This window comes from Chenopodium album, chromosome 23 (assembly GCF_948465745.1).
Source record: "Chenopodium album chromosome 23, dcCheAlbu1.1, whole genome shotgun sequence".
Lineage (NCBI taxonomy): Eukaryota > Viridiplantae > Streptophyta > Magnoliopsida > Caryophyllales > Amaranthaceae > Chenopodium > Chenopodium album.
This window is the reverse complement of record NC_137856.1, coordinates 34,978,160-35,005,890: the sequence shown is the minus strand read 5'-3', so window position 1 is coordinate 35,005,890 and position 27,731 is coordinate 34,978,160. Positions and strand designations below refer to the sequence as shown.

The window sequence follows — 27,731 nt, the reverse complement described above, 5'->3', positions numbered from 1 at the left end:
GGAGCTAAACTGAACTTAATTTCAACATATGAGAACAGGCCCTCGGTCTGTCAACCCCATCTATTTCAGTCCGATAAGGTATAGGTTTGGGAACCCTAAAACATATTTTAAACAGAAATTCAAGTGTGGCTCGATTTTTTTTTTTTTTTTTGAAAATGTCGCTCTGACTCGACATACACAAATGGTATTAGTTTAAAGGCTTGAGCACATGATTTTACAATTACGCCCAATCCATCTTGATACGATTTTATCACTATAACATGTGACTAATGTGAGTCCATTCATATTAAGTCGGCTTTAGTTATAATCTTTCAAATCATTACCATTTTGTGCCTGTGTTAAGTTTGGATCACATTTTATCCTGTATTTTGGTCAAGTTTCGATAATGTGTAGTCAATTTGTGAATCAACTTAAATCTAAATACATTGTTGTTTCATGTTTGTTTATGGATACATGCCACTTACGTTTTTTTCTTCTTATTTTACATGGTAAGATACAGGGGGGGTCCCCATCTTATCACAAAAATAGGGGGATGAGGATCAAACCCCAAACCACTTGGGGGGGTGATGGAGGGACTAACCATCCCTCCATTTCCTATGCCCTCAATTTTCTCATACATGCTACTTACTTGAATTAAATCCGGCTTTATCATGTCGATTGCAAGTTGTACCATAATGTTTTTTTTTTTAACTTATAGATAAATTAGGACACGATATTGCGAGAAGACGTTCCTAATCTACTCCATGTACCACAAGGTTTAGGTTGATCTTTGCTTGGTAAGGGTTATTTTAGTATTGCAACCGCTACTGTTGCCAAACACTTATACTATCGTGTATCAACCGTTACTTTAACAACTAAACTATACCCACTAATAATTGACAGCTACCCGTTAGTTAACTTTTAAAAGCTACCTTGCCAAATAAGACCATAGTTGGGCCGAAGTGAGCCTGTAACTAAAATTAAAATCAATAGCCAAAGGGCCATAGGCCCAATATGTAATGTGAAAGTTAAATGGAGAACTGGCCCAGTCAAGCCTCAAATATGACTCTCAAAGTCTTATACTAAAACCGCTTCTCCCATCCATCAGATCCAAAAACCAACGGCCACGATCAACCCAACCAACAAATTCAACTAATTGGTCCACGTAACAATTCCACAAAACCTCATTGGTCCACGTCATTTCATATGACGATTTGTTCGTTTCAAATTCCTTCTTCAATCAAACTCCATTCCCACTAAAAAAAGAAAAAAAACATCAAACTCCCACACAAACTCTCCAAATTTTTCTGATTGGCTAACAACACCATCCTCGCATTCCTATTGGTCCACGTCACCACTTCTGACACGTCCCAACTTCACTTTCTCTCTCCTCCTCTTCACTCTATAAATACCCTTTATCTCTCCCCTTTCAGAGAGAAGAGGAAGAGAACTTCTGCGAACACAAAGCAACTACCTGAAGAAGGAGAAGAAGAAGCGTCGGAAAAACTAAACTACGTCGTTTTATATCGCCGGTGAAGTAATGGCGGGAGCGTGGAATTCACGCGCATCGTCGATCGCATTCGGCATCATCTTGTTCGGTGAGCTTACTTTCTCCAGATCTTTGTAATTTTTTGATGTAATTGAGTTTTAGGAAGTTGAGATTTGAACTGCATTTGAATTTGAATGATGTTGATTTGTTTGTTTAATGTTGTTTTTGGTTTATGATTTCGAATCGTTTTGAATTAAGGAGTGAGAGTGTGATAGTGATTGATCGTTTGATTTGCGACAATAAAAGTAGATCTGATGTGTTAGTTTTTAGTAATTAGTGTTCATATAATATTAATTTTGCGATCTCGTTGAACAATAAGTGTATGAGCTTGAATCTGTAAGTTTCAACTAAAAGTCGCAAGTTTTAAAAAGTTTGGTTGGATCTATAAATTTTTCGATGCAATTTGGAATGATATATGTATGCAATGTGAAGATTGAACGTAAGGTAGCTGAATATGTTTATGTTTGTAATTGATCTGTGATTTGATTAGTTTGATAAGTGAATCTGTGTAGTTTCAATTCATGATTGATTGAAGATATTAGGAATTATGTATGGAATTTGGCGTATTTTTCATCGATTCCAAATTTCCAATAACAGTATTAGCTAATTGATTATCAGAGCTAGTTGAGTATTGTTTCATGTTTTGTTTATCGATTTGATAACTTAACGTTAACTTTCTGATTAAGATAATGTTGATGAAAATATTCCCATGTAAACATTAGGAAATGCTTAGTTTGATTCGAATGAATGCAATGCAATATACTCCGTATGATTACCTGAATATGGCTAATATAGTAAGTTTCACAAGTGATATTTGAGAGGCTGTTAGTGCACGATTAGAAGTATGTTTTTTTTAGGAAGCTACAGGTATATGCATGTTTGTTTACTTTAATATAAAGTGTTACATAGTAACTGTTCCCGAATGCAACTGAACTAACATAATGTTTCTTTTGTTTTGAAATAACTTTCAGGTAGTTTATTTTCTTTCGTTATTGCGAAAGATGAAGCTCCTAAGCTTGGTACAGTTATTGGAATTGATCTTGGTACCACCTACTCATGTGTTGGTGTGTACAAAGATGGTAAAGTTGAGATTATAGCAAATGATCAAGGTAACCGTATCACTCCATCATGGGTGGCCTTCACCAATGACGAGAGGTTGATCGGTGAGGCTGCCAAGAATCAGGCAGCTGCTAACGCCGAGAGGACTATTTTTGATGTCAAGAGGCTTATTGGAAGAAAGTGAGTTTCCCACTTCCTTCTATTCGATTTCACTATTATATGCAATTATCCAAATTTTGTGCTTAGCGAATGATATTTTGTTTGACAGATTTGAGGACAAGGAGGTCCAAAGGGACATGAAGCTTGTGCCTTACAAGATTGTGAACAAGGAAGGAAAGCCTTACATCCAAGTGAAGGTTCAAGAAGGCGAGACCAAGGTTTTCAGCCCTGAGGAAATCAGTGCTATGATTCTTACTAAGATGAAGGAGACAGCTGAAACTTTCCTTGGAAAGAAAATCAAGGATGCTGTTGTCACTGTTCCTGGTTAGATCTCGAGACCATAATCTATTGGATAATGTTATTATTGCTAAGACTTTGTTGTTTTACAAAGTTCAAGTGATTACTTATATATTGTTGTTAAATATGTTGCAGCTTACTTTAACGATGCCCAGAGGCAAGCTACCAAAGATGCAGGAGTCATCGCTGGTTTGAACGTCGCTAGGATTATTAATGAGCCTACTGCGGCAGCCATTGCTTATGGATTGGACAAGAGGGGTGGTGAGAAGAACATCCTTGTCTTTGACCTTGGTGGTGGGACATTCGATGTCAGTGTTTTGACCATCGACAATGGTGTTTTTGAAGTTCTTGCAACCAACGGAGACACTCACTTGGGAGGTGAGATTGCCTCTCTGAATCATGACTAGTGACATATATTTGGTCATTGCTTGTTATATGAGCTTATTAATCACTTAAATTATTCCCAAATTGACATGCTTTGTATTTTTGCTCTACAGGTGAGGACTTTGACCAGAGACTCATGGAATACTTCATTAAGTTGATCAAGAAGAAGCACAACAAGGACATTAGCAAGGACAACAGGTCTCTTGGAAAATTGAGAAGAGAGTGTGAACGTGCCAAGAGAGCTTTGAGTAGCCAGCACCAAGTCCGTGTTGAAATTGAGTCTCTCTTTGATGGTATTGATTTCTCTGAGCCACTCACTAGGGCTCGGTTTGAGGAGTTGAACAATGATCTCTTCAGGAAGACCATGGGACCCGTCAAGAAGGCCATGGATGACGCTGGTTTGGAAAAGAACCAGATTGATGAGATTGTTCTTGTTGGTGGAAGTACCAGGATTCCCAAGGTCCAACAATTGTTGAAGGAATTCTTCAATGGAAAGGAGCCTAGCAAGGGAGTTAACCCTGATGAGGCTGTCGCTTTTGGTGCTGCTGTTCAGGGAAGCATTCTCAGTGGAGAGGGTGGTGAAGAGACCAAAGGTACTTCAATTCTTATTCCTCTATATTCACTATACTAGTTTGAATAAGCAACTTGTAGTTTTTTGAACATCTGGCTTAAGTTGAGTTTTGGTTCTTTTACAGAAATCCTTCTATTGGATGTTGCACCTCTTACCCTTGGTATTGAGACTGTCGGTGGAGTTATGACCAAATTGATTCCAAGGAACACCGTCATCCCAACCAAAAAGTCTCAGGTTTTCACCACTTACCAGGACCAGCAAACTACCGTCACTATTCAGGTATTTACATGTTCATCATTGAAATCATTGTTAACCTCGAGTTCTTCAATTGAAAATCGTGCTCTAACATGACATTGATTGCTATGACAACAGGTATTTGAAGGTGAAAGGAGTCTCACCAAGGACTGCAGACTTCTCGGGAAATTTGATCTTACCGGAATCGCACCAGCTCCAAGGTTTGTTGAAAATGCCAAAATAAATCTGCCCTACCTTTGCTTAAACCTATTTTATTTCTGGTTTGCTAATATCTAAATCTTGATATGAAACAGGGGAACCCCTCAGATTGAAGTCACCTTTGAGGTGGATGCCAATGGTATCCTAAACGTGAAGGCAGAAGACAAAGCCTCAGGAAAATCTGAGAAGATCACAATCACAAATGACAAGGGACGTCTCAGCCAAGAAGAAATTGAGAGAATGGTTAGGGAAGCCGAGGAGTTCGCTGAGGAAGACAAGAAGGTGAAGGAGAGAATTGATGCCCGAAACAGCTTAGAGACCTATGTCTACAACATGAAGAACCAAGTCAGTGACGCAGACAAGCTTGCTGACAAGCTAGAGGCTGATGAGAAGGAGAAGATAGAGGCCGCTATTAAGGAGGCCCTTGAGTGGTTGGATGACAACCAGAGTGGTGAGAAGGAAGACTATGAAGAGAAACTTAAGGAAGTCGAGGCTGTCTGTAACCCAATCATCACCGCTGTTTACCAGAGATCTGGTGGGCCATCAGGTGAAAGCGCTGATTCAGAAGATGCTGAGGATGGGCACGATGAGCTTTAAGTTATCTGATTCAATTGTTCGGTGTATTAGGTTTAGACTAATGATCTCCTTTTGGGAGCTTTTGGCAGGGGAAAGAAAAAAGATGGAGTAGAATGTTTACGGGAGTTTGAAGAAAACTGGGATGGGAAACCCGTTTGGATTTTCACCAAGTTCAATTTTTGAGGGACAATGTATAGGATATTTCAACTGTTTTATCAGCTGAAACATTAGTATTTTTTTTTCTTCTTAAGAATTTATAATTGCTTCTGTTTTGACTCGTATGCTATCTATTTTTACAAGAGATTAATATTATATATGAGCTCAATTAGGAGGTAAACACAAGTGCAGTCATGCCCCATCTTTTTTCAACAATTTACCTTCCAGTTTATCCTTTATACCTCCTATCTGCTATCATTCTAACATGAAAGAATAGGATTCTAAACACAAGCATTTTCTACCAAAAACAAAAATACACAAGGCATTGAGCTTTTCATTTCTAATACTTCGTTGTTACCAATCCTTTGTGAAGTACATTCTCGTCTAATATTTGTGCTAATTCTAAACTATTTCCTAATCACAGTATTAAGAAAGGTAACATTTCCAAGCATCCTATATGCAACAAAAAAATCCAATAGGAATGTATATGTTTTACTGCTTAAATAACTTTTACGGACATTTGAGTCCTTGATCAACCAGGCAGGCATAAGGGATGAAAAAACCCTTGCAATCTTCGTCATTCAACTTAGCACGCCATGAAATTTCACGTTACACATACTGCTCCAACTTTCTATGTCTCTACTTGTACAGTTGCACTCTGCATTACTTATAGATGATAGGGACAATCACAACGAATAAAAGGAAATAGATGAAAGTTAATCTCAAATTTAGAAATAAAGAAAAAAAAGAAGCTAAAGTACTAATTGAATAAGTTGTGTAATTGAGATACCCTTGTTTTGGTATACAAGTATTGAATTAGAACTATAACATAGGGACTATATAATTCATATTCAGTGAATCAATTGACAGGATGGATTTCACTTAAGTTGGAATGCCAGAAACGGATGACTTGAGTTTAACCAAAATAGACAAGAGCTTGTGTCCATGATGGCGTGGTTGGTGGAATTGTGTACTCGGTGTAGATGGATTCAAGTTCATTAATCAAAATCCAAACATCTCCTAGCAGCACAAGGGATGCCAAATTACTTACAACAGATTATAGACATTTAATTTTGCGAATACAAAGTTTAATCTTCTTCAGATATTGCAGACAAAGAATCATTTTACCACTTGAAACGGGCATATAATATTAACCTATATCAACACATCTTCAAGGCAAAACAAGAACATGATTTGATAATACGAAGCATGTACAAATCCACATGGAAGTTCCTAGACGAATTAATTAGCAGTAGTGGGAGTGAAGGACAACCAAAAAAAACCCATTACTCAACCACTTTATCAGTTGCTCGCATCCAAGGCCAATTTTTCTCACAGAGCTCACTTGGAGATGCACCGTCATTATCTTTTACGTCAACATCAGCATTATGCTTCACAAGGTATTCAGCAATTGCTTCTCTATCACAAACAACAGCATAATGCAATGCGGTTTGTCCTTCATTGTCCTGCAATAGCAGTTGATAGTTATAGCATGATTAATATAACAAGTAGCTGCTCAAATATCAAAATACTGGATCCCCAAACAGACAACAGGTTAAAGCAAATTTAACTATATTGGGAACATTACCTTAGCATTCATATCTGCATCCTTGCTATAAAGCAAGTCTATCACAGGAAGATGACCACGATCAACCGCCCAATGCAATGGAGTCCGGCCTTCACTATCTGGAGAAAGGAATAATGTATAAAATGTTCTCACACAAAAGACTAGAGGAAAATTGTCCTGCAATAAATCATGCCAGCTCTATTCACATATGCATTGGGCTCAAAATAACAAGTAAACTGGAATATATTAACAATAATCGCATATTTGTAGTTTCTGACAAACAGTAAAATCAATCCGTTTATAATGTATAGGAGGAAGCTGCATATTGGGTTACCTTTTTCCCACCACCTCCAAGGAAGAGTACATTTTTTTGATAAAATATAGTTACCTCCCTTTGAATAGTTTCCAATGTATCTACAAGCCTAGTCCGACTAAAACTTCCAATACAGACAACTTCATTCCATTGCTTAAATTAAAAATGAAATTATTTTACTCTATCTTCTGTCAGATCTCACCAATAGAGATCACTAAAGTATCATTTATTAAAACTGCTTGTCCACTTTTTATTTTTCTTCCCTAAAAACTCTTTTTAGTCATCCAGATTCCAGATCTATAAAACCAATATGTTCACATAAATCACATATAATACTTGTATTCAGAGATACGTAAGTTCACATAAATCCTTCAGTAGTTGTTTTTAACTTTTAAATATAGTTTAAGATAACATTTAGACTGAGCACAAACCTTTTGAATTTGGTGAAATGCCATTCTCGAAGCATTTAAGCAAATTCTCAACATCACCTTCTCTAGCAAAGGCATGTATAGCATCCATTTTCCTAAAAAGAAATAACAGTATGAAACAACATAAGCAACCACAGTGCATTGTTGCCCATTTCCCATATAAATACTCAAAAAGTAACATACTGAATACCTTCAACGCAAAAAAAAAAAAAAAAGATTTCCAGACCTAAGCATTGATGAAAAGACATAGCACCAAACATGTCCATGCATAAGAAAGGATGGGCCATTCAGTGACTGGAACAGCTTTTATGTCAGATGTCTTAAATCCATACAGCTTCATCTAAACAGCCTATGTGAAATCGTTTAATGTCACACCAGACAGACTCCAATAGATGTTAACATGTATTCAAGTATACTAGTAATGATGTTCCTTTTAAGATTGAAACAACCTAAAAAAATAATTTTCTTAGCTTTACATTTCACAAGTATGTGAGACATTATGTATATAAACATGCCCTTGAACATGTCATTCACAGCAAGTACTTAAATAATTTCATGACATAAACAGGACTAATTGTTAAAAGAAGGCATTGCAATTTTCCAGCAGTAGAATGATAAAGATTGTAGATAAGATATCACGGCTAATTGAAAAGCATACTAGCCAAACATAATCTGCAGCCCCCTCACCCCCCCCCCCCCCCCCACAAACCAAAATAAAAAAAAAAAAAAAAAATACAATATACAAATTTCATAGTTCTGGCAGACTTACATTTCAACTCCAGAATCCTCCTCATGAATGAAGCTGCTGAAAACTGGTCCCATAGGTCCTTTTGAATCTGAACTATGCTCCTCGCCATCTCCATTTTTGGTTTTCTGTCAACATGGTTACAGAAAAGTCATTAGCATTAGCCAGACCAGATATAGATATGCTTTTTTTTTTTTTTTTTTTTTTTTTTTGGGGGGGAGGGGGGGGGGGGGGGGGTGGTGTGTGTGTGTGTGTGTTCTGGGGTGGGGGGTTGCCTTCTAAAAGTAAATCTCACCTCTGCTCCACCACTTGCCCAAGAAGGAAATAACTCTGTCACAATATCAACATACTTCTGCATTGCATCCTCAGGAGGCATAGCACCCATTTTCTGCCACGCATTCCTATATCATATCCCAAACCAAATTATAGTTAGTTGGGAGAGTTTCTCATGATCATGGGGGTCAGTTCTAGGTCATCATATTCTCCTAATTTCAGTATTCTTAATTTTACTGTGATGGAAAAGGTATGAGACTCATGCTCAGCAAGAGTTACTTAGAGAAGATCGCAAATTTTAATATTTAGATCATCATACTGCAATGCCTTGATCCCCACCCCAACACATACACACACACACACACACACACACACAACAACAACAAACACAAGAGAACAAGGAATGTGTCTACTGTACTTTCAACGCCATTACTTTCTCACTAGCACAGCACCAAGCTTAAAAATGTGTCCAGTTCTTGAAAAATTCACTTCCCATGTTTAGTATGTCTAGTATGAGGTTAGTGTGAGTGATCATAGCATCCACTTCTCCGTACAATTTTACAAGCAGCACGCCAACCACTGGGAGCCATTCTACTCCACATTAGTCTTAACGTTTCCGGAAATCAAAAAAGTATGGAATGTATATAAAGTTACACGAATGATTATGGCATCAAATTCAACAGAACAAAACAGTATAGAACACATCAAGGCAACATCTTCAAGATAGAAAAAGACAACCCTTGCCAAGTCGCTATAGCTATTGTATCTAATGCTTAGTTGATATTAATCAAAAGGTCCACAAAGGCAACACCTAGATTTTCTTTAACTCGGTAAGGTTGCCTAAATCGACAATAAAATTATCCTCAAACAAGCTATAAGAATGTTCCTTAAAATTGGATAATGACATTAACACACTAGCCATATCGATTATTTGGTCATACTTCAATCAAAATAGGAATCCTCTTCATCAGAATTTCAATAAGATACTAAAACATAGCTTCCTATCACATTCCATAATCGATATCTGTCACCAACTATTCATTAAAGAACCCGCTAGTCTAATTAAAATCAACTTCCACTTTAGTAAATTCCTATCACAATAACACAAATCAAACCTCCTACCACCCAACACTTTCTTTTTGTCAAATCATAATCCAACAGCATACTATCTCCATCCAGAAACAATAATCACACATACTATACTAAAATATCCGAAAACACACTGTCCCTCTTATAAAGTATTGTCATTTTATGATTGGATTTTCTCAATATATGCCTCTAGTTAAGTTTTTGGATATGGTAAAGCGTAAGATCTAATCAACAATCACATCGATTCTTGGTGAAATCATGCCATATAAAGGGGTTAGTATGTCAATGCGACAATCAACAAATCATAGCCAAATCAAACAACCAAGAAACAAGTAACAATACCACTTGGCTCGAGCTGTCAATTTAAAAGCCGGTGGTGGCGGGGCGCTGCAGGGACCTTCAGTGGCAATCTTATACAAACCATAAAGCTGAAGCTGAGCATCATTCCCCACTTTCTGAGCCATAATTTTATCAGCAGCAGACGCCGCGACAAAGGCGGTAGCAGCACTAAAGGCCTCATCAAGCTCAGTACTCTCTACACCTTCCCAATCATCATCATCAGAATCAACATCCTCCAAGAACACATCACCAGCAGTCACACTCCCTTTCTCCGCCAAAATCGACGCATTATCATCACTAACTCTCGACGCAATCTCACTCAATTCTCCCTCAGATACAGTCGAATCAGGCTCCGATTGAACCGACGCTTTCCGAACATGGCGCGCATTCGACGGCGCAGGCGCCGCCGCAGTTACAGCGTCAGCATCAGCATCAACGTCGGCGTCAGGTGCGCGAGAAATCGAGAGATTCTCATCACGAAATGCAGTAACAAACGAGATCAACTTCGCAAGCAAGAAAGAGAAGATTAATCCAATGATTACCGATTGTAAGAGCTGCTGCCAATCGCCTCCCATTTCTCTGTAACCCTAACCCTAACCCTAAACTTCAAACCCTAAGAAGCTCAAAAGTTGGGGAAAAATGGCGGTGATTGAGATTGAATCGAAATCGCAAAACCCTAATTTGCTACAAAATTTGAAGGAATTCTTGATTAATTGATTAATTAATCGGTGATCGAAGAAATAGAGAGAGAAAAGATTCGGAAGAAGAAAGAAGAGAGAGAAAGAAAAGGAGGTGTCAAAGAAGGAAGATAGAGAAAAGTGCAGAAATGAGATGAGGACGATGAGCTTGTACCACGTTTTTTTAATTTTAATAAAATTTGTCAAATGTGAAATGTAACAAATGTTGGATATTGTTGATTTGTTGCGTATATTTTGTGTCACCGTTTGTATTTTAAATTTTTATTTAATCCATTAATCCATAATAACATAATCCAAGGAGAAGAAAACGATTGTATTTTTTTTTTTTCAATTTTGTTGAATCAAGCCAAAAATGAAAGACCTAATAATTTCTTTGTTCTTTTGTACTTTTGTAGCTAGGATTAATTGGGACTCATGATTGTCAATTTGTCATGCAACTCTTGCTTGACTTGCACCAACGTTGTTAGTTTGGGTGTGAATTTGGGCATCATATATAGTGATGACATTGCAATAAGTGATACTCGTATTATACAATTATTGGAGGCATATATATTGAGAAATAGAGCGGATGTTACCCACATTTTATATCGTTTTTCAGTTGGCATGGGTTAACTATGCGGTATCGATTAGAAGTTGAGAAATTAACATCAAAGGCGACATAACTTATGGTCCACCTTAACCTGATTAAGTACTTCAATTTAATAGTCTTTGGGTTGATTGGAGAATTAGTAATCAATTTATTATGTACAAGTATGATTGATGATTAATCAATTTTGTGGAGAGTTGCATGTTAATACAAAGATCAATAACTTTGATCTTTTGAGTGATTATGCAGATACATGAACAAGTGATTTTAGTTATTTTGGTCGGTTGGGACTACAAGTTTTTTTTATAAATTAGTTTTGTTGCGTTTTACTTTTCACTTTTACTATATTGTTTTGAATGTGACTTTAGATTTTCAATCTACTTATAAACTTTTGTGTCAAAATGAAATGTCAAAGAAATCAAACTCATCATGCATAACTGATGTATGAATATTCCTAAGTGTATAATAGCCTAATACATAGGCATAAGAACATATCAAAATCGTGTCCTTTTAATTCATGATTAATGTTTGAAGTACTTTAAGGTATACAAGTTGTCTTTATCCATTATTTTTTTTTCATGGTAGCATAATTCTTATCCTTTCCTTGGCTAATTAGATTTTTGTTAAAAAGACAAGATTCTTAAACAAAAAGAGGCTAGCTTAGCCAATCAACCAAAATGCAAAGGCAAAATAGGTTGAAAGATGTTGCATAAAGTTGAAGTAAAATTCCAAAGTTTAGAAGATGAAAAAAATCGTAAACATGGGTGCACTTTATCCGTTTATAAAATGTAGGTGGTGGTCCAGAGGAATAATTGGGATGAGATGAAGGCAACTTTTATTTTTCACAACTTTGTCAAACTTTACTTGCAAAAAATATATGCGGGCTAAGAGTTTTGAGTCACAACCTACATGTTCAACATGTCTTATGTACGCATATACCACAATCTTATCCAGTTATCCTATCATTCAAGCAAGATACAACTACAAGATATTTTAAACAAATATCAACTTATTTATCGCACACGAACAAAAGACATCACTTGTATGAAAATTGGAATACAAGATCAAAATTGTATTGCAAGTTTGCAACATCATAATTGTTTTGAGGTGTTTATTATTGTTACTTGTTGAAGCATGTTAAATGAGCCGAGCGCAAGTTGAATATAATAAACTAAACACACTCCATAATAGAAATTGTTTGGTTACTATTGCCAATCACAAATGTCCATAAATTAAAATTTTACATAATAAACTAATTAAAACAAAATTTTAGAAAATTCTACAAAAATAATTTTATTCTCATCATCATGAATATAACTAATACGCCGTACCTCATTGAATGTATACTTGACATGGTGGTAGATAAACAAAAGCGTACAATTCTATGTCTTAGAAATGTTTCATTCCATGATTTCCACCTAGTCATTTCTCAATTCTTGCACCTTCAACAATTCTCCTAAAGCAAAGGAATAAGGTTCAAAATTAAGGTCATCCAAATTTTAACTTAGGTGAAAAATATATATAACGCTGCTCGCAGTTCATACTACATACTTTGTAGTCCTACCATTTATTTATCGATTCAAGAAAGAAAAAGAAACATACCTGGATTGGTAGAGGCCATTGCTGTATGTACTATGTAGACAGTGTCCAAAATTGCAATAGTACCATGACTGCATGAGCCAGAATAATATTGGGCCAGTTAGCTGGCTTAGCCCACTAGCTTAATCGTTGTACCTTGACTTCTTTAGCACATCTCTTGGGAACAGCCCAAGACCAAGATAAAATTGGGCTCAATGGCCCAATATATGAGTTTCATTTGCTTCAACCCAAGCCATGTCACATAGCTTGCTTTCACGAGAAGTGATCAACCAAAAAGCCAGCATATAATGGTGATGATCATGAAGAAGCAAATGAAACCATTGGGAGGAGCACTATATGCAATATTGGGCCGAAGTAGCCCAATATCGTAGATTGGCATGAAATTTGGGGTAAACAGCCCAAAGTGCCTTTCGTAGGCCGGGCCCATCTTCAAATTTTCATCAAACAATGCAAAAAGGTACGTCTCAAAGGTCCGGTTTGGCATTAGTGGGGTCCCCAAGCCGGATGTAACGTGGCGTACTACGTTGCCATTGTACGTGGCAGCGCTTCGTAGGTCCACGCCAACATGGTCCGACTCCCCTTGGGATGGCCAACCAGTTTCGCCTATCACAATATCCACGTCATCATATCCAAATTTCTTCATGGCACAAAAAACAGCATCAAGTTGTGCATCAAACATGTTAGTGTAGTTCTTACCAGTATTTTCATCAAATACCCCCGAGTTAGGCCCAAACAGTGCATAGTTTAGGTCGGTATCATTAGAATCAATATCAAAAAAGGGATATGGGTTCACCATAAAGGGTGAACCTATAACCCTTAAAAAGCTTAATAACGGCCAAAGAACATGCACATCGTACCCTTGCCTGAACCTCCCCATTGAGGGAGGGTTCGAGCTAGAAAGTATCCCAAGAGAATGAGGAGTAGAAACTTGAACTTTCCGCTCCAAGGACTCTACAACGAGGGCGGTGTAGAGGGTCTCCATTGCAAGAACAAGGTTGGTAATGAGGAGTTTATTAGCTGTTGCCAACACCTCATTGCCTACCAATATACACTTAATATTTGTAGAATGTATGTGTGAAGAAATGTTAGTCTTAACCCATTCATGAGCAAATGTGAAGTTAGTAAACTGAGGAATCATAACATTTGGGATTGTAACAGTTATGTTAATCCCTGTATGTGCAAATGCTTGAAGAATATCAGGGTTTGCATCGAAAATTCTAACATGTTTGATGATTGTCGAGTTAGCAAGAAATTTCGCGACTTCAATAGGTGGTGGAAGATTATCTGCATTCACTCCATAATTGACTCCAATGTTTGATTCAACTCCTACATAATACCAACACATAAAAACATGTTAGAAACCGTACTAATTGTAACTAAACTAATACTTATGCTTGTGTGGAGGGAGTTAAGATTCGCGCTTACCTAAGATTCGGATGATCAAGGGAACAATAACATAGATTAGTGTTTTCAAGGCCATGATCATATGGTAAGTTTTGCTTGTTTGCTAACTGTTGCAGGGTATGACTTTTGCTTGTTACGAAGTATTTAGACAGAAATGTCTAAGAGAATAAGTATCAAAATGAATTAAGGAAAGATACTTTTCTTTGTTGGTGAGTTTATGACCATGATGCAATTAGCTAACTTGTGCATTGCGTAAAGTGTATTTGACACCACATCTTAATTCATACGTAGTATTATTTGTTTTATTATTTCTATATTATATGGAGTATGATTCAAGCTTTTCTTTACAAATGAAGGTGATCTATGTCACCCCGATGGCCGGATCAAAATGTTACATACTTCACAATTCACATACATAATTTGTTTTGGCAATAACATACTCAATTATTTTCGACTTCTAATAGTTCTTGGAAAATCCAACTTATTTTCATGGACGATGTCTTTATAGTTTGTTCGTTAATCATTTCACTAGGCCAAGATCTCATCTTATCACATCTACAGAGAAGCCAATCGTGCAGCAGATTATGTTACAACGTTAGGACATAGCCGTCAAACTCATTAAAAAAATACTTATATATTTTTATTGACAATAACTTTTTAAAATTTCTCTTTATAAAGTATGGTAATTCTCCCCTAATAACCTTGGTGTAATATATTCAAAAAAAAAAAAAGGTTGGAAAATTTACTGAAGGGAATTTGTGGAATGTTTCAAGATTAGGACACAAGTTATGGGATCCATATTTACAATTATCAAAGTCTTAAAGAATTAACTCAATTAACAGATTAATCTTATAGATGGTTGAGGGCTAGGTGGTTTAATATCTTTTCAATCACGCCCCTAATATGTGAATTGAAGCTTTTGGGGTTGAAATGCGCATGCAACATGGGCCTCGTCATACTCATCGTTAAACATTCCACTTGAATAGAGGGTTTAGGGATGGATGATTTGAACTTGTTACTTTCGTGTTACGCTGACTCTTCATATTATGTTAAGTGCTAAAACATTATTTTTGTTGTTAATTTGGGAAGCTTTATCTCTAAAGGGAAAAAGTTCATTATTATCTATGTAGCTTTAATCATATTTAAATGCAGCTTTAATTATATTTATTGTTTGTATAGTAACCTAGGAGTATTGTGTGGTGTTGTATATTGTGGTGGGTGGATTACATGGTGTTTAGTACTTTAGTACGTGGGAGCTGCCAGTCCAAGGAGTAACTCTAAACTAACACCCAAATTACATACTCAACAAACTAACTCCCTTCCCTTCTACATCATCAAACTTTCCCAAACTGACTTTCAATTGTCAACATTGCTATCACGTTCCTCACATCCCTATCTTGGACCAACAAACCCGACTTTTGGCAAGGGTATTTTTGTCATTTCATCCCGAGGCCGACAATATATATTGTGAGGTACATATATAAGTGCTATAACTACATAAGAGTTCTTACACTTCTATTTATGAGTTATGTTCAATAATAATTCCTCATGAAAACCTAGATGTTACGAAAACCTCTTTGTAATGTTTCTTGCTCAAATGAGTATTCCAATCACTGCAGCAAATGGCCTAGGTAAAAATAGAGAATTGTTGTTTTTTATTACTACTAAAAAATTTTAGTGCATTTTGGAATGATATATTTTTTTTTTTTTTAAAGGTGTGAGCTTTTTTTTTTTAAAAAATGATTTTTTTTTTTTTTTTCCTATGATTTCTTGTAAAATGCTGATGGTTGATTGAGATGCTCATTTGAGTAAGCAGTATTATGACAAGAGGTTAGTTTTCCACTTTGTGCTCTACCTCCATTACGATTGATCTATACCAATTGCAGGTAAATCATCATATATGTTCTTTTCCATTTAGATTTATTTGGATTTTTTTTTTTTTTTTTTTTTTTTTTGTGCGCTTAGAGAGTCACAAGGGCAGATGTGATGAGAATCGATCCCAGGATCTCCTGAATTTATTTGGAATATGTTAATTTAATTAGATATGATTAATATTTTGAATACTTCCTCCATAAAGTTTGTACACAATTATCTTGTCAACATGTTTAAACATACTTATCAATGTCTCTTCTGAGATTTACTGATGATTAATGATTTTGAATAGTTTGCCCATAAAGTTTGTACACAATTATCTTGTCAATCTAGTTTAAATATATATTTGTCAATGTCTCTTCCGAGTTTTACTGATTTACATACTCGTAGTATATAAAGTATATTACATCAATTCAAAATTTCCTGAAATCTATATTATATTGTATGGAATATCATTTAGTAATTATTTGTGAGACATAAAGAGCTTAAAAATTAGTTGACTGTGATTTGTGAGAGGATGAGATGTTCTACAAGTAGTAATTTAGTAAACATTTTTGAAGGGTTACTTTTTTTTTTTTTTGGGTGTGCTTTTACTTACTTTAATATCGTATACCGGTATACGTATTAAATTATTAGGATCTGCATCATCTTGTTAGTATTGAATAAATTAAAAAGGATCAGATTATAAAATTTCTTATTATAGAATGAACTTGCTCTTTATATGTATCTTCTTCTTCTCTTTTTTTTATTTTTTTTAATTGAACATTATATGTATCATTAAACCTTGTAAACTTTGATCATAAGTTTGTAGATCATGAAGTGATGCTATATTCTGTAGAAGAAAAATAAATTTGATGAACAACTGAGCCTTATGAATTTGTGAAGAAGGAATAAATATCCAATCCAAGAAATTAAAAAAGAATAAAAAAGGATAGAATATGAAGTTTATTTATAAAATGTTCTCAAAAAAAAAAAAAAAAAAAAAAAAAGTTTATTTATTAAATAAAAAAAATCATATGTATGCGCATCCGGGGAATCGAACCCCGGTCAGTACCGTGGGAGGGTACTACGATACCACTACACTAGATGCGCTTATTGATATATTTATGAGTTCATTTAGTATACAACTACTTCGTATAATTATTCAACATTGTATTAAGTACAGATCATGTAACATTCTTCACCCATCTATGTACTCTCATTAACTCTTACTTTCACCGGTGCATATATGACATGGTGCATGCGACCATTATCTTTACAAATCGAATCCAAATCGCACCACTTAAATTTAAGAAGATCATGCAAATTGAAAATTATGATAAATGCATTGAGATTTCTGATGAAATCACGATTCAAGAGCTACTCGATTTTACTTTGTATAGTCTAACTCCTAACAAATTGATACTAAAATTTTGAATTTTCTTTTCTGATTAAGAATTCTTGTACGGAAATAGAAAAATTCATGTCACCATATGAGATGGTCCTCCCAATATACCAAGAATTTGTCCCCAAATTATTATTTCATTAATGTAACAATTCAAATGTTAAATGTACATTTTGATGTCCAATGAAAACAAGATCTGAGACTTACCCCATTGTACTTGTACAGTCCAACTCCGACCTACTTGACCCTTAAACCTTAATCCTTTTCTTTTGTCTGTTTTCTGATGAGAGACCGACAGACGATACTTGATACAAGGACAGTAATGACTGTGGATAACAGATACAACTATACACATGAGAAACTCAAGTAATTGGTAGTTATGAATCTTATGATTCGTATAATATGATAGGTACAATTGTACAAGTAACATAACTCATACTAAAAACTAACAAACCAACAAATTGGTACATTATGTCGATAAAATAGCAGCATAAGAAAAAGAGAGTTATGAATTTGTTCATTCTATCAGTATTAAGTGCATCACTATTATACATAAGAAAATAACAATACTTGTAAGCCTTTAGCTGTCGGTCACGATCTCATCCCCTTCTTCACTCTCAATTTGACACTGTGAGTCACAAAAAATGTTGTTGAAAAGAGAACTGGGTTCGGAGAGCATAGGTTGGACAGTTCATCTGCACCCAAGTTCAGCTCTTCCTTCCTCGCTGATAGATTTATTAGTACAGATCTTTTGGAGATCAATGTAGCCGATAATGGTGTCCTCAAATACAGCACCGTCTAGTTTGGCCTCATCAAAAGTGGAGCCTGATAACACGGTATTCTTAAACACAGCTCCTTCTAGATCGGCCTTACCAAAATTAACACGATCTATAACTGCATTTGTGAAATCAGTACCTGCATAAAAATCAATCTTCCAAGGTTAGCAAGAAATGAACTTTACAACATGACACTCCGCTAATAAGCAAATACTCCTCTATTCCTAAAACAAGTTATTAAGTTAATATCATCCATTCTACAATATAACTCGATGAAAGCCAGGATATTCATCTCTTCATGTTTACTTATTAATCTCCGAGCAAAAGTAGATGTTACAGAACTTATTTTAGGAACGGAGGGAGTGATTAACTTCAAGGTGGCTTCAAAAATTAAATAGAACTAATCACTAGAAGAGAAATAGGAAGTAATATACCCTTGAAACTAGCTCCCACAGCATAAGCCTTGGACATGACTACTTCTGTCATGTCAGCACCATCAAACTTAGCATCTGACATGAGAGCAGCTGTAAGAGACTTCCCTTTAAGTTGGGACTTTTCATTTGTAAAGTCACAAAAGCGAAGATCCAATGGCTTGTCATATACACCATTTGCTTGACCAATAGTATTACCAACGAATGCACGCTCACAACGATCAGGATCAGTTGACAATGGAGGAAGTCTCTGCAAAGGAATAATTATGTGATAATTAAAAAACAGAGAAAAACAACTAGCAATCCTCAATATATATACATTAGAGTTTTTAAAAAAGTATGCTTCTTTTCACAGGTTGAGGAAGAAAATTATATAAGTAATCTGAAACACGATGCATATTTGAAAAAACAGTTGAATTGTGCAATCATTTTTTGTTCCGCAGCTGATTCAATATCACCCCACCTAATAGGGGAAATAGGTTAAAAGCTACTGAAAATAAGCAATTATCGGTTGAACCCACTATACAAGGTGAGTACAAAAGAGTCCAATAGACCAGATAAATGAAGCTTCTTAGGCATGAAGCTATCATTTACTTGAATTTGGGAATACTAACAATGGGAATAATTATGCCTATCAAGATGTGATGGAGCCTCTAATCTGAGCTTTCTAAGACAGATTGGTAGCATAATCTGCTGCAAGATTGACATGAAACATAAGCTTAAATCAAACAACTTGAGCTTTTCAACACTACCTAGTATGATACTTCATATTAGCTACATAGCTTAGGATTTAGATAATGAAGTGCAAACTTAAAGAACAGTATAGCAGCTTGAAAGCTTTTATGATGACCTAGGCTCACCAAGTAAACATATCACATAGGGGGGGAGGGGGAAGAACATAATTTTGGGTTTTGAGCCTTGAGAGATTGGAGATGCAGACAATCAAACTTCAACTGAGAACATGAGAGGTCAATTTTGTTTAAGATATGGCTTTGATCATGACAATCAAGAAATGTACGAAACCTAACTCCTATGCACAAGATAGATCAACTCAACGACAACAAACTGCCAATACCCCTACTCTTTTAGCTATTGAACTCTAACAAACCATAAAACACTTCACTTGAACAATGTCAAGCAGAAGAGAGTAAATCAGTAGGCATATCTAGAAAACTTTGAAGCTTGAGAACAGAATCCGAAATAAAAAATTGTTTCAAGTGAAGGCATCTGCAATTGATACTGAAACCATGGCTAATTCCTAACCTGGTTAGCAGCTATTACAGGTGAAGCAGCTGTGACAGCCCATGTGGCCAGGAGGCCAAATGCCACATTCCTAAGTTCTTTGAACTGAGATGAATTTTCTTTCTGAGATCCATTTCCAACAGCTGCACCAAAGAAGACAACATTTACGACTTCATTTAACATTAGAGTTAGCCAAAAAGAACAAAGAATAAGAAAACAACAAAGCACAAGCAGTCTGCAAATTTTTAAGACTGAAATGGGTTAGGGAATGAAATGAGTGATATGTTTAATGATGCAACATAGCATTGATGTATCATCAAGTAGCATACGAATGTTATAATCCACTTCTATTTAACTGATTCAAGGCATTTGTTGGATTATATTGGTGTAAGGTGAAAGAAAATGTTTATCAATTGACTTACCAAGGTTACGTGATGGATCGAACTGTACTACTAGAGTGTCCTACGGTTTCCTTACAATTTAATGAGTATTTGACCGCTGTGAGTCCAATTATGTTGATATTTTGGTGAACACACTAACTTAAACACAGGTATTGATAAGTCGTTCGACCATCTCAATTTAAACATCTCTGTCTTACAAAGATTGAGATATACCAAGTAGACTTCACCAGAGCAGACACAATACCCTTCAAAATTGCAACGTAGTAGAAATGCGGTTGTCAAGTGATCTAAGCCCAATCGCAACTAGTGTTAGATGTATGCAGTGATTGTTTTACATAAATTTTCGCATTGTCCCAACTCATCATAAATAGCATGTAAACATGAATTACCAACAAAATAAAACCTTGTAACATCCCATTATAAACAAAATTACAAAAGACAACCACATGATCAATCAAAACAAGTCAAGAAACACATTTTAATCAACATTGATAACTAAAAGAAAAAGAAATTAACTTGTCCCTTATAATTACAAGAGATGCTTAATTTTTCGAGAGCACAGAGCGCGCGCCACTAAAGCAGGCCAAAAGAGACACTTTAAACACTTGCAAATAAGCAAGAGATAAGAAATTCAAGCTTAACCAATACAACAATTAAAGCAACAAAAAAATGGGACAAATAAAGAGAGAGTGAGAGTTTGAGCGTACCAGAGCAGGAAATTGGGAAAGAAAGATGAAGTTTACGAGCAGAAAAAAGATGGCGTTTGGCAGAAGAATTATTCAAAGAGATGGCATTTGGGTGAATGGAAATGCCAATGCTAGCCATGTTTCAAATGATGATGAATATCAATGTCAATTCCATTTCCTATCTTTTTCTCTCTCCCTTCTTCCTCACTTATTGGGTGAGCTTATCTTCTTACGTGGCACACAAACTTACTTGTACTTTTCTTTTTTCTTTTTGACAAGACTTTTTTTTTTAATCAATTTCTTTTTTTTTTTTTTTTTTTTTTGCACAATTCAATGAAATTCAAAATCTTGTGATAATTATAGGTAAGACATGGATATTATCATAATGATATTTTCCTAATTTTAAGTGTCTTACTTACAATTCCTTTGAACAGACTTCTGGATCTTCGACTGCCTTTAACATCAAATACAAGACAAAAAAATGTACTCCGTAATCACGTGAATTTCTATTAGATTTATCTTTATGTGTGCTTTAACAATTTTTTACTTTTTTACTGCAAAGTAATTTAAAACTAAAGATATTGATGTATAAACGCGTATATAAGAGACCGCACAAAATGCAAGTTGATATACAAAATGCGAAAATGCTATAATATCAAACAGGAAATCTTGGTAATAATAAACACGTTATTTTTTTTTTTTTTTTTTTTTGTGTGTGTGTGTGTGAGAGTGGGTGAGAGAGAGAGAAAAGAACCTAGAAGGCTAAAAACATCCATAAAACAACCAAACTCGTTCCCTAACCTGGGATTATAGGCCCATGGCTTCAGGATATTCTATGTTATTACGGAGTACTTATATTATTATATAGCCAAGAAAACAGGACCCAAACTTGAGAGAAGGTAGCTCAGACTTCAAATTCACCATATATTACACAGTAGATCGAAATTCCTTGCCAAAGTTCCTCTTGCGCCATCCACCCCATGAGAGATTGATTTGAAAAAAAATGAGGGAATTCTGGTAAAGAATGAGATATTGCTGACCACAAGCCTTTTGCTGTGCTGAAGGGCGAAAACATCAGTTTATTACAGTTGGGGCACTGACATAAACATTCATCAAAAAACAAATTCGGAGAGCCCGGGGCCAACCAACAAGGGTTATGCAGCTTCTATAGCTTAAGTTTACTATTGGTATTGATCAATAAGCGGATTTTCAGAGAACACGAACTGCAGGGAAGAACCACACAACCTGGCAACCCCTCAACAGCCTGAACAGAAATCTCATCCTCAGGATCCCTACACAGCACATAACCCATTTCTTCCAACTCTGGCCAACTAATTATAAAAAAATCACCACATCGACATTGATAACAGAAATCCAATTCTTCCCCATTTTCCTCAACCATCATGTCGTCCAAAGCAACATCTTCCGCAACTAACTCATCACATCTCAAACTTCTTAACTTGCCATCATAGACAGCACGTGATCGTAAATCCCCTAGGGTTTCCCAAGCCTTTTGGACCTTCATGAATCTATCATCTACATCGTCAACTGATTTTGGCATTTCAGATGATTGACACAGTTTATCAGGGTGGGACTGGAGTAGGGCTAACCTGTAGCTTTGGCGGATCTCATCAAAGCTTGCATCCTCCCTTACGTGAAGGATATCATAGTATGTTTCCAAGGTGGACTGCGCATGAAGAGTCATGCTCAGAGGCAAATACCTATGACAAAGCATTGCAGAACTTTATTAGCCCAAACAAGGGATAAGAAGGCTGAGATCACAGCAATTTATAAGACATGGAGAAAACTTGGCTCGCCCACAAAATAAAAATAAGCCAATAAGATACTCTACAGAGAAGGATCGGATTATAGAGGTAGTATAGAATAGTATTGAGAAACTATATATAACGATGTACTGTAGGATACATCTGTGGCAATCTTATAAGATCAATAAGTGAAATCATGAGCTCAAAACACTAATCTTGGATCACAGCATGTGTAATCAAATTGAAAATTAAATCATACTCTAAGCAAAAGAACCTCATTCATAGCATTGCACACAACAATAGACAAGAAGATATTTTTTTTCAAGAAAATGAAGTGATTTGCTGGAAGATCAATCAATTTTACACAGATTCTTGAGCCTGCCAAGTATGAAGATATATACAGCAAAGTAAAATAATAGGTCAATGAGACACTGAGTTAGCAACTGCTCCGAACTTTGAGCATTCCGTGCTTGTATTAATCACCAAATATTATTCGAACAACAAAAATTTAGTGTTCACTAAAAATATTTCAATTTGCATCCAAATAATCTGCCCGATCAAGCAACACAGACTTCCACAGAGCAGAAAATAGTTCTCCAAAATCATAGTTGCTTTCAATCATCATACACAAAAATAATATGCAACTCCTAGAGATCATATAAAAATCAAGCTTTAACTTGAACTTGCTTCCGTCTATCGTCCTCAAGCAACACACCAAGCCCTGCCCTCCCACCAATTCTCACAACTCTAGCACCATCACTATCCTGATAAGCAGGATTAGCTGTCAAAACTCGTGCCTCTGAATTCTTAGCAATCTCCAACACCTCGGGCAATCCATTAATACAACCCTTTGACATACCCACATCAATCCTAATTGCCTTGCCCTCACAAGCACCGTTGATCCCTTTCCCTTGGATGGTATGCCCCATGATCATCCTCTTTGCTCCAGGAATTGTAGTAAGAACATGCTCAAGTGCTTCACAATCGCAACTCTCCGCTAATTCATGTGAAAACCTCCTCAACCAAACGACTGAGTCCCTCCCCCTCCCAATATCTCTCCATAAATCTCCTCTGACCCCATTAATCCAATCTCTAACCTCCTTATTAATTCTCTCTAATCCATAATTCACATGATTTGCTAACAAACCCCCATGAACAAACACACTCTCTCCCATCACCAAAACTGTCACATTATCCGCTAAAAATCGAGTGCTCAATGGCCCATTTGGTTGCAAAGCTGCAATTCTAGCCCTAAATCCCTCATGAAACTCCTTCCTAATACCCTTAAATTCAACAGGAACACCACGAAATGGATCTTTAGGCAGATCCACAATTCCAGAAAATAGTGTTTTCATTGAATTACCAACATTGTACCAAAAGGCCCAATTCGAAAATTCTTTCAACGAATCAGCTGTAATAAATCTGAAATCACCATTAATGTTCATAATTTCATGGTTCCCATTCATCGTGATAATCTTCCCACCAGATTTATCTGCTTGTCGTTTTAATCTCTCAAGAAAGTATAGAATCTTAATTTCATCACTACCACGGTCAAGGACATCACCAATTTGCACTACAGTAGAGGAGCCCCCAGACCAATTCCCTGTGGCATCAATTATTCCGGAAAGGAGGAGGGATTGCTTGCATTTCTCAAAATCCCCATGGATATCACCAACGGCAATGAGGCGGTCCGGTGAAGGGTAGAAGGTGGGTAATGGCGTATTAGAGTCAGAATTTGAAGGGGAGGGAGGAAGAAAGAGGCCACTAACAGAGAAGTCGACAAAGGTGTCAACAAAGGAGGAGAAAAGGTTTGGAAGGTTTTTACAGGTTAGGGTGTCACTTTCTCCTGCCATACTTGTTTTCTATGATGATTGATCTGTAAAAAAAGGGTAAATGACGAAGTTCAGGGTTTTCGTTTCATAATCACATAAACTATCAATTACAATTAAGCGTGTAAGGTTAATTAGTCACTACTTGCATCATCTTATGGATAAGTAAACGACCTAAAGAAGTTGTGATGGCTAAAATAGTTGTATATTTAGTTAAAAATAAAAAATAAAAAATAGGGATTTATTTGTAATGAACATAACGAATTTGATCAAATTTAAAAACAGTAGAAATACCCTTGTCAAGTATATTCACATAGATAACTGTTGAAAAGCAAGTCATACGACACGAGTTGTTTACTACTCATACATTAGAACATAGAATTCGTCAGTTTCTATCCATTTAGGAGAAACTATGGATAGCTGAAAAAGACCATAGATAAAGAGGAGCTTCCAGCGTATCCATCCATGTATACTTTTCAACACAATTTCCTCATCACACAAAATCTAATAAACATACATCATCTACACATCTCTAAGGCCGCCTTAAAGAATGTTCAAACTACGTCTTTGGTCACCTATGGAAGTCTTTCAGCTCTAGGCCGCGTCCGCAATCCTATCCAAACCCCAAAGACAACTACCAAGACTACAACAAACTCGTTTTTTTTTTCACTATTATACATATATACAGTATCATACATACATTTTGAGGTCACTGCTATAGTCCTTACTCCTGATCATCATCTAATCATATTTTGAAACATATCCAAGCAAATTTCATAGTTCAATCCTAACATTAAAGGATTCAGCAACACATTAGCAACCAAATTCGATTAAATTATCAAATAATTAGGGATATTTGATTCAATTATGAATTAGGCGCATAAATTTCTTTTCTAACAACATAATTGCTGGCTATGATTTTCTATAATCTTAGTAATTAGAACCAATAGTTCAGATTTCCAAACCCTAGACTTACTGCAAAAACAATTCGATCAAATTAAACCCTAGATTATGAAATTGATATGATGATTACCAAATGAACAACTTTTTACCTCAGAAGCTGCTTCAATGGGGGATTCAGGTATCAGAAGACGCCTCAATGGAGAACGTCAACTGCGCTTCAATAGAGAACGTCAAATGAGAGAGAACGTCAAATGAGAGAGAACTTTCTTACTCGTATTGAGTTATGGAGTATTAACAATTAGAGCAATTTAATTGGGTAGGAGGCCTTGGAGCCTCATTAAAAGCCCCGATTCGCCTTTAGTTATATGGGTGAATGGGTCAGATCCGTTCAACTAATAAATAGGACGGGGGTCTTTATATAGTCGTCCAATTATAAATTTTTAATTAATCGGGTGTGGCGAATGCCAAATGTACAAGGGTTTGAAATTAGAAATAAATAAATCTCTATTATAAAATATATCAACTGCATGATTAATTTTTTGTTTCATTTTGTATATTTTTTTGTAGTCCCTACATGACGGATTACGGGAAGATAATTGGAATTTTATTTGGGAACAATCACCTTAAGAAGACAATCAATTTTGGTTTTCAATTTGGATTTATTAAAACGATGAGACATGTAAAGAGATAGGAGAAAAGAATAAAAGTAAATTAACTCATGCAAAATCATTTTTTGGATTCACAAAAGGACCCTTTATAAGTAAGAGGATTCAGAGGCGAAAAAGCAATGAACTTGAATTACTCTTCAGAGTAAGGTAATGGCAATTCAATTACTTGGAACAAGTATGCCGACGAAAGTCGACTTACTTACTTTTTTTTTTTTTTTGACAAGTTACTTACTTTTCTTTAAGTAAGATAATTAGTATGATATAATAATATCAAATTCTGTGTACCCCAAACTCGGATAAATGTATGTGCTTGATTTTCGTATTATATTTATGTAGCTAGTAGTATACGGAGTAATGAGCATTAATCATCAAAATAAGCAAAAAAAAAAAACACCCCTCGGGTGCTCCATGCACCCGAATGTATATAGAAATCTACCAATTCAATTTCTATTAGTGTTAAATTGAAGGTTTAGTCATAGAAAAATGATTTACATTTGGAATGAGTCATTCATGCCAATGGATAATTTTCTCTTTCGCAAATAGTGATTGATCAAAAAATAATCCAGAATTGATCCCGAATTTGGATTAGCCCAAAGGGTGATGGGGAAAAAAAAAATCGAGTGCCTATAAAAAAGTTTCAATTCAATTTTAGTTAGTACTCGTATCAAATTGAAGGGTTAGTCTTAGAAAAGCGATTTACATTTGGATTGAGTCATTTACGCCGATCGATTATTAAAGAACGAAAATATCTTGTACCCTTTAAAGACCTATTTCAAGATTTCCAACAGTAGCAATCAAAGAAGAGTCCAAAGCCTTATCAAGTGGATGGCTCCTGCTGTTGGTTGGCTTGCCCTGAACATTGATGGGGCAGCAAAGGGTTCACCTGGTCCAGCAGGAGGGGGAGGACTTGTGAGGGATGATACTGGCATAATGCTACATGCATTTTCCCTGAAAATTGGAGTATGTGATGCTTTTATAGCTGAGCTTAAAGCCATTGAGTATGGATTGGAACTAGCACTAAGAATGAAAGTGGAAAAGTTACAAGTCCAAATTGATAGTCAGAGTGTTGTTGCTGCTCTAAGTAACCAGAATGTTAACCGAGGACAGGGATTCCATATCGTTCAGAAGTGTAAACAGCTAATAGAAGATAACTCTTGGCAAGTGCAAATAATACATGTGTATCGAGAAGCTAATAGGGCGGCAGATTGGCTTGCTAATCATGGAGTCGTACAGAACAACCAAATCGAGTTGATTCAATTCCCTCCTATCGAGTTAGGACGCATTTTACATGAGGATAGTGTAGGGATGGCTTTGCCACGTTTAATTTCTGCCTAGTTTGTTTATTTGTTTTTTTTCCGGGGTTTTGTCCCCTCATTTGCACCAAAAAAAAAAAAAAAGAAGAGCCCAAAACCCCAAACTCAATAATTACAATTCCATAAAACAAAGAGCCCAAAATCAAAATCAATTAGCCGACGCACTAGTAGTAATAATGTTGAAATTGTCCTTATCAAATTTATCCCTTAAAAAATCTCACTTAAAAACTAATCAA

The 27,731-nt window shown here is 35.9% G+C and overlaps 5 protein-coding genes, 1 non-coding gene and 1 pseudogene across 7 annotated transcripts; 1 reads left to right on the top strand and 6 right to left on the bottom strand.

The window, feature by feature from the left end:
- The first annotated feature begins 1,284 nt into the window (after window positions 1-1,284).
- Window positions 1,285-5,339, top strand: LOC145608638 (luminal-binding protein-like). Its single transcript, XM_081664249.1, has 8 exons — window positions 1,285-1,577; window positions 2,500-2,767; window positions 2,856-3,070; window positions 3,179-3,421; window positions 3,541-4,020; window positions 4,123-4,277; window positions 4,371-4,453; window positions 4,547-5,339. The coding sequence occupies exons 1-8, from the start codon at window positions 1,520-1,522 to the stop codon at window positions 5,046-5,048; spliced, it is 2,004 nt and encodes a 667-aa protein (XP_081520375.1). The 5' UTR covers window positions 1,285-1,519; the 3' UTR covers window positions 5,049-5,339.
- Window positions 5,340-6,120: 781 nt separating this feature from the next.
- On the bottom strand, window positions 6,121-10,805 carry LOC145608639 (acyl-CoA-binding domain-containing protein 1-like). The gene is made up of 6 exons (XM_081664250.1): window positions 9,941-10,805; window positions 8,532-8,637; window positions 8,261-8,364; window positions 7,495-7,586; window positions 6,772-6,869; window positions 6,121-6,649 (listed from the first exon to the last, which is right to left on the bottom strand). Exons 1-6 carry the CDS (start codon window positions 10,510-10,512, stop codon window positions 6,470-6,472), a joined length of 1,152 nt encoding a protein of 383 aa, XP_081520376.1. The 5' UTR covers window positions 10,513-10,805; the 3' UTR covers window positions 6,121-6,469.
- A 2,128-nt stretch (window positions 10,806-12,933) lies between these two features.
- Window positions 12,934-14,300, bottom strand: LOC145609657 (glucan endo-1,3-beta-glucosidase-like). The gene is made up of 2 exons (XM_081665110.1): window positions 14,246-14,300; window positions 12,934-14,146 (listed from the first exon to the last, which is right to left on the bottom strand). The coding sequence occupies exons 1-2, from the start codon at window positions 14,298-14,300 to the stop codon at window positions 13,086-13,088; spliced, it is 1,116 nt and encodes a 371-aa protein (XP_081521236.1). The 3' UTR covers window positions 12,934-13,085.
- A 2,817-nt stretch (window positions 14,301-17,117) lies between these two features.
- Window positions 17,118-17,188, bottom strand: TRNAG-CCC (transfer RNA glycine (anticodon CCC)). Its single transcript has one exon. It is a non-coding gene; the product is annotated as a tRNA-Gly (tRNA).
- A 662-nt stretch (window positions 17,189-17,850) lies between these two features.
- Window positions 17,851-21,224, bottom strand: LOC145609152 (thylakoid lumenal 17.4 kDa protein, chloroplastic-like). Its single transcript, XM_081664703.1, has 4 exons — window positions 21,038-21,224; window positions 19,951-20,072; window positions 18,691-18,937; window positions 17,851-18,395 (listed from the first exon to the last, which is right to left on the bottom strand). Exons 1-4 carry the CDS (start codon window positions 21,153-21,155, stop codon window positions 18,172-18,174), a joined length of 711 nt encoding a protein of 236 aa, XP_081520829.1. The 5' UTR covers window positions 21,156-21,224; the 3' UTR covers window positions 17,851-18,171.
- A 416-nt stretch (window positions 21,225-21,640) lies between these two features.
- On the bottom strand, window positions 21,641-22,908 carry LOC145609153 (uncharacterized). The gene has a single exon (XM_081664704.1). It carries the CDS (start codon window positions 22,749-22,751, stop codon window positions 22,182-22,184), a length of 570 nt encoding a protein of 189 aa, XP_081520830.1. The 5' UTR covers window positions 22,752-22,908; the 3' UTR covers window positions 21,641-22,181.
- A 135-nt stretch (window positions 22,909-23,043) lies between these two features.
- LOC145609150 (shewanella-like protein phosphatase 2 pseudogene) lies at window positions 23,044-25,829 on the bottom strand (annotated as a pseudogene). Its single transcript, XR_014105984.1, has 2 exons — window positions 25,664-25,829; window positions 23,044-24,658 (listed from the first exon to the last, which is right to left on the bottom strand). The product of XR_014105984.1 is annotated as a shewanella-like protein phosphatase 2 pseudogene (transcript).
- Between the last annotated feature and the right edge of the window lie 1,902 nt (window positions 25,830-27,731).